At 36.5% G+C, this 7,029-nt stretch overlaps 1 protein-coding gene across 1 annotated transcript; it reads left to right on the plus strand.

Moving 5' to 3' along the window:
• Nucleotides 1–4,178: 4,178 nt before the first annotated feature.
• On the plus strand, nucleotides 4,179–6,762 carry LOC307126334 (uncharacterized protein; the record flags this gene model as incomplete). The annotated part of the gene is made up of 5 exons (XM_079816798.1): nucleotides 4,179–4,365; nucleotides 4,449–4,557; nucleotides 5,183–5,426; nucleotides 5,558–5,717; nucleotides 5,889–6,762. The coding sequence occupies 5 exons, from the start codon at nucleotides 4,179–4,181 to the stop codon at nucleotides 6,026–6,028; spliced, it is 840 nt and encodes a 279-aa protein (XP_079672924.1). The 3' UTR covers nucleotides 6,029–6,762.
• Nucleotides 6,763–7,029: the final 267 nt, after the last annotated feature.

Genomic DNA, 7,029 nt, shown 5'->3' on the forward strand with positions numbered 1-7,029 from the left:
AGACGTACACAAAGCACACAAACATCTCAAGTCATGAATTACATCTTGAGGGAATAAGCTTAATGGGATAGGCTAAAATGTGTTAGCTGTAAACCTGTACCATCTAAATCCCAAAAATCCCATTCATTCCAATGACAAAATGTACAGAGCCCCTAAATAAAAATATACAGACTTTCGCGTGCACGCTTGTTACAGTTTCCGGTGTAGGTAGTTTAGCATTATTATAACTACAAATGTGATTGAGAGTGCGGTTTGGACAATTTAGAAGACGAATTTATGGATTTTTTAAGGTCGCAAGATATTCCTCAAAGTTCGATTGAAAAACTAAATGGATAAGGTAAATTGTGTTACAGTCATTCTAATTATCCAGGAGGTCTTGTCATGACACTCATATATAAGCATGCGTTGTTGCAAATGTATTTATAGATTATCTTTCCTTTTAGATTATCCCAAGTGTCATTGCAATTATGACTGATAACGAAATTGTGAACTATATCGTCAGTTATGGGGATCGTCTTGCAGTTAGAGCATTTTGCCATCAAAGACTTGCGGCATGTGAAACAACCAAGTCCACTGTACTACAGAGATTAAGAGACAAGGTACACGAAGATGGCAGAACATCTGCAGACAGCAGTTTACTAAACAAACTTTCAGGTATCTGCAATAAACATGCATCTAAAGAGACCAGACGACTGGAAATTGGATGGCTTAATTTACATAAAGGAGAATCTCACCAAGTTCGGACAAGACACGGAGGAGGAACGCGACATCTAACGGTTAAAAAGAACACTTTGGTTGAGGAATTTATGAAGATGGGGAAGGATTTATTTTTCCCTAAGGGATTTCTCCAAAAGGCCCCGCTGAAAGCTCCACTTTTGAGATGCGGGATTTCAGTCAGACCACAGTTCCATTAAACATAACAGTGAATGAACTGTATGAACAGAGTAAACTCAAAATGCTACGGCTCTACTTGTGCACTATGGAAACGGACTTGGGGAATTCTCCACAAGTTTCGTCAGACTCAGATTTTGCTCATGACGACTTGGAAAGAGAGCCGAGAATGGTAAGTTGTGGATTATATCAAATAACTTGTATGTATGTGTGTGTATGTATTCTCATTTGAAATTGGGAATGCGCTGCATCTTATCATTTGTGTATCAGTAAAGAGTAGTGATGCATGCAGTTCTTTTGTTATTTTTTTTATCTGATTTCTGATGTGTTGCTTTTTCTCTAGATCTAGAAGGATCGCAGTAGCTGGAAACTATTCTTGCCTTTGCCACTGGAGCCAATACTGTTCCACCAATTGGCTTCTCTCCACAACCACCAATTGAATTTCTTCACCAAGAGCATGATGCACACAGCACCTCTAAACTGCCCATTGCAAACACCTGCATCAATTGTTTAAAGTTACCGCTACACACCACCTACAGAGAATTTCAGGAAAACATGGTCTTTGCATTGGGCAATACCCATGGTTTTGGCATAAAATGATTTATGCACAGGCCTCCATCTCGTATTATGTTTAAAGATCAAGTTCACAAATAAATGTGAGTCAGCACTTAAATGATTTCAAAACAGTTATTGGGTGAATGTTTTGGGGGTGGATATTACACTGCTGAAAAATTCACTTGTATCTTCGTTAAAGTAAAGTGTTAACATCTTATTAAGTACAGTTCCGATTTTCAGAGTTCAGAGAAGGCAAAACATTGTTTTACCTATTGCAGACTTAAATTGATTTGGCACTGCATTTGTAGCCATTATGTTGCTAGTAGTCTTTACAACATTTTGAGAAGCTTGTTTTCAATTAGTTCACTGATTAATTGTTGGAATTGTTGTCTTGTTCACCATGTCTCTTGATTAACTTTTGATGTACTTTTTTTTAATCTTTTTGCTTTGTATTTCAGTAATTTAGTTTTGGAGCGTGACATTTCCCAGATAGCATGTAGTAATCGGCCCGAGCTCGGCTGCCCCGCGGCGCCTGCGGCTCTGACTCGGCATCGGCGTGTGTTTACCGGGCCGATTCTGGCCCGCAGCTCGCTCTGGCACATGCAGTTTTGTTACGGCTGTAAAGCACTGGCCCGATTGCTGTTCATTGTAACTGGCCCGATTCTGGCTATAGAGATCTGGGCCACTTCTGTCAATGACTCGGCTTATGTTCAATCACTGATGGTTACATAATGAAGCAATAATTAACATAAAATTGTTTTAAAATTTACTTAATTTCCTGACAGGATCTGATAATGTGTTAGCTACTCATTTAATGTCATGAATTTGTACAAATCAAAATATCTAAGGTAAAACTTAATCAAAATGATAATAACAGTGATCGTTTTGCACAGAAGGATCAAATCTATTTAGTTGTAATAAAGCATGCAGGTCATTCTTTACGGTGTAATGCTTTTTAAACGTGCTAAATTATGCACGTGATCTCAGGTGACTCGTTCATCGTCACTTACAGTAGTGGGAGGGGTCTCAACTGTGGCGATTGTGGTTGTGTTTGGACGAAAACAAAACAATGGATTAAATACCACAAAATACGAATATGGTAAGAAAAAATTTGAAAACATTGATGCGCTTTTATTTCCAAGTATTCTATGAAGCAGACACGCTGAAAAGGACTAATGTTACAGACTTTAACAGCACGCGTGGGACTGCAGCTAACCCCATAACTGTTGCAGCTGCTAGCACGACTTTCTTGCATGGGAATTCGATGACCACGACCTAAATCAACCTAAAAAGTAATAGCAGTGCTCATTAATTAAAAAAGTTCTTTTAAAATTTGTTTTGAAAATTGTTACGATGGGCCATATGCAGATAAAACGGTTGCCATTCAGCGATTTGTTGTTGTTGTTGTTTTCTCTCAATGACGGCTTTAAAACGAACTCGGTAAGTGCCATATTATATTCTAACAGCTTGTGTTATAACCCATTTATTTAATATAAATATTTATTCAAGTTATAGGCCTACAGCATTTAGCTGAGCTTCGGCAAATTCAAATCTTGCGTAACAATGACGCATTTCCGTAGCCGTAGCTGATTGGATGACGGTCATTGAATGGACAATAAAAGGTGATGCTAAGAGATTCGGTTTCACAACAGTTTGACAACATTTCGACGTTGGATTTCAATCGCAAAGGTAAGGTTTTTGCTACTTGATATGCTGTTGATACTGACTTGCTATTTTAAAACATTGTGAATGCTAAATTTAGTTTAGTTTAGGTCAAGTATATATTATTTTAAGAAACCATGCTGAACAAATTATTTGAAGTAATAAAATAGTCCATATACTATATGGAATATGTGGTGTATAATGTGCATGGCCTTGTTCACTTAGCTGATGATGTGAAATGCCATGGTCCACTTGACCACATTTCTGCATTTCCATTCGAGAATTATTTAGGGCAGTTAAAAAGATTGGTCCGACGTCCATGTCATCCTGTTGCCCAGATTGTACGCAGGATATCTGAAATATCTAGTGGTGGTTCTAAGATCGACCCTTCCAAAAGTTATGTGCGAAAAGAGCATTGTGATGGTCCTATTTTGCAGTTTGTTAATGGAGAAGTGAGACAGTATAAAGAAATATATTTCCCTGATTTTTGTCTAAAAATTTCAAAAGGCGATAACTGTGTCAGAATTGGTTCCAATATTGGGTTGGTACAGAACATCTATATTCAGAACAATGATGCTTACATCGTATATGCTGAGTTTGAGTCTGTTCGTAGATTTTATGACTACCCAATTGATTCTTGCAGGCTTGGAGCTTATCTCGTATCTGATCTTTCTAAAGAATTTAGATGTGCCAAAATTGATGAGACGCTTAAAAAATATGTCATACTTCCTTTTCAAACCAAGTTTGCCTGTCTACCTTTACTGCATTTAAATTGACAACAACAGCAGTTCAACTGTGTGTTGGTCTTAGGTTTTTTAATGTAGCATAGATATATTTAAACATAATTCACCAAAATCTCACATTCAGGTACAGGCTTGTGGAGTGTAACATAACAGTATTTTTGAAAATAGAAGGATTATTGTGCAATAATAAGCGGAATGACAGCTCAACTTGACTTGATTATTATTGTGTAAATTATTGTGTAATGTGAATAAAAATTGTGTAAAAATGTGTAAAATGCAACAAATTGCTCTTTTTTTTGTTTTGTTTTTTGAAGATTTTTTGGGAAAATGTTCCATATTGTGGAGTTCATCGAGTCATCTGAAGTGGAAGTTGTGCCATCTTCATGGGTGCAGAATGGTACCTGTGCTTGGCCGACTTACAAATCTGTGGCTAAGATCCAGAAGGCTGTAACACTCCATGAATCTCCTAATCGTACTTGGTCTGCCTTCAGGGTGCGAATTATTCACACCACAGGTACTAAAATATTAAGAAAACTGTGACAATATTTCATGATTGTTACATTTTTGGGGAGGTTAACCACCATGTATGTTTTATAGACACGTATCAGGAAGCTCGGCTCAAACTTCCGCAAGCAACTCTGATGTCTGATTTGCAGACAGAAGATGATGATGATGATCGTCCAGCATACACAAAAAGAAAGAACAGGTTTGTTTGTATTTTAAGCATGTTTTTTTACCACAGGTGTTTTTCATATAAACGGTGTAGTTAACCCCAAAATGAAAAGTCTGTTAGCGACAACAGAATGAGGGAATAGATGATTGCAGAACTTTCATTTTGGGTTAACTGTCTTATATGTAAATTGTACATATATTGCATTGATACATTATAATCTGCAAGTTTTGCTACGGCACTATTTTAACGTTGTTGTTTTTTCCTCATGTACACGATCAGGGGAAATAAAAGAAACCACTCTAGTGAGGATGATGACGATAATTACTTTGCAAGCAAGAGACTGGAAAAAACTGTCAGAATAGGGGACCGTTCAGAAGTTTTTGCAGCACCTCAAATACCGTCACCACCACGGACTATGGCAGAACCTCTGAGAACTCCATCCAGACACACAGATGGTATTGCAAGTCCTACCACCTCTAGGAATAATTTACGTCTATGTACCAGTGCAGCTGGAGATGGAGACAGAACATGTTGCAGTTCATCATGTGTTTGTAAGTATGAACTTCATTTTAAAGGCCTAATTCAACAAGGGATTTAAGATTTAACTGACTACCTACCAAAACACTATACAAAAAATATACAAAAAACAAGCTTCAAGTGCATGTACGCTTATTTATGTTTTTTTTTTTGCAGCCCTGCTGACTGAAGTTTTAAAAGCACAAGAGGTCATCAAGCAACAACTTGCCATCATTCTGAAGAATCAGCAGAAACAGAACAGTGCTCAGTCGCAGAGTGATGAACTTCCAGACATCACCACATTCAACCTTCCTTTGTCAGATTTACCTGATCTGGAAAGGCTTGAAAATCAAATAAAGGATCAGCCAGAACAAATGAAGAAGTTGGTAAGATGAAGTCCTTGAATTTTTCACACAATGTGTCTTGTCTTGTATGTATTATAATCACATTGATACTCCGTTACTGTTGTATATTTATTTTGCCTGTAATACCGTTTCATTTTTTTTTTTTTTCAAAGGTAACCTATTTAGGAACAATTGGTGGGTTTTCCACTAAAGAAGCTGTGTGGCGTATCCTGGGAAAGCTTTTGGCGAACTCCTTTGCTAAAAGAATTAACTGGAGTGGTGCAAACCAAAAAGTGGCATTTCGTGCATTGGCCCTCAGGACTATTGTAGTCAGTAAGTTGATTTGATATACATTCCAGTACATATAGGCTGCTATACATCTGTCGTGTACGATTACTTTCATATAATTGTTAATGTATTGTTAGTGTATTTTTTGCTTGTTTTTTGCGCAAAATTGTGTAACTGTATAACTAACTATTTGTGAATATTGTTTGCCATTTACAGATGCAGTGAGGACAAATGCCCATACCAAGAGCTCCACTGATAAAGAGGTGGAAAGGTATATAACAAGATGGCTACAACTTGCTCCTGACAGAGATGGAGGAAGGAAGGAAAGAGCGAAGGCTAACGTGTTTAATGTGTAAATTACTTTGATCAATTCTTTTCTTTTTTTATATTTGTAATGACAGGTATAAAAATAGGTGTTTAAGTATTTCTTTCTTTTTTCTTTTTCTTTTTTTTTTTGCACTATTTTATTTATATGCGTGTTTTTTTAATTAGTATTATTGTGGGGGTTTTTTTTTAGATTACATTTTCTTGACAAATAGGTGTTTAAAGATAGTTCTTGATACCATTTTAGTTTACCATTACCATATAACACATATACCTTTTTTTTATTTTTTCAATATAATCTAGTTTAAGTATTTATTTATTTACAATAGGTGTTTTAAGATGTTTCTTCATACTTGTATAATTTTAAATATATATATCCATTTTTTATTTTTTTATTTAAAATGTGTGCCTTTTTACAAAACTTTTGTATTCAAGTTTCTTTGAACTTATACTTGTGCACTTTAATATTTTTTTTTGGTTGTGTTTAAAGTTGTTTCTTGATAAATGTGCAATTTTCTAAATAAATATAGTTTCTTCATATTTCTGTCCTTTGTTTTTATATCATTTGCAACAATATTCGGATTAAAAATATGTTTTAAGTTATGTTTTCATTTTCTTCAAAAGTTTTATTATAGCCTAAATGTTTTGTATCACATTATCCATTTGCTGTCATATCAACACAAAAGTGGTATAAAGGTTATTCAATTAACATTAATAAAGGTAGACATTTCATAATAACATGGCAAGAATTAATCGGGCCAGCTTTGGCGGGCAGTACGCATTAGTGACGGCCCGATTCCGGCTTGATTGCGGCAGCGTCGGCAAGTTAACGGCTGCCGCATCTGGCCCGATTGATTCGGGCCGGAATCGGGCAGTGAGTAAACATGCATACGGCCAGAGTGCGGCAGACGGAAGCGGGCCGACGGGTAAGTCTCCGGCAGTCGAGAATCAAACCGGAACTGGCCCGAGTGTATTTTGCTATCTGGGTTGTGCCTGCTTATATTGTGACCTGGACAATACATGGAGCAACAAA

This window comes from Gobio gobio, assembly GCF_949357685.1.
Source record: "Gobio gobio genome assembly, chromosome: 5".
Lineage (NCBI taxonomy): Eukaryota > Metazoa > Chordata > Actinopteri > Cypriniformes > Gobionidae > Gobio > Gobio gobio.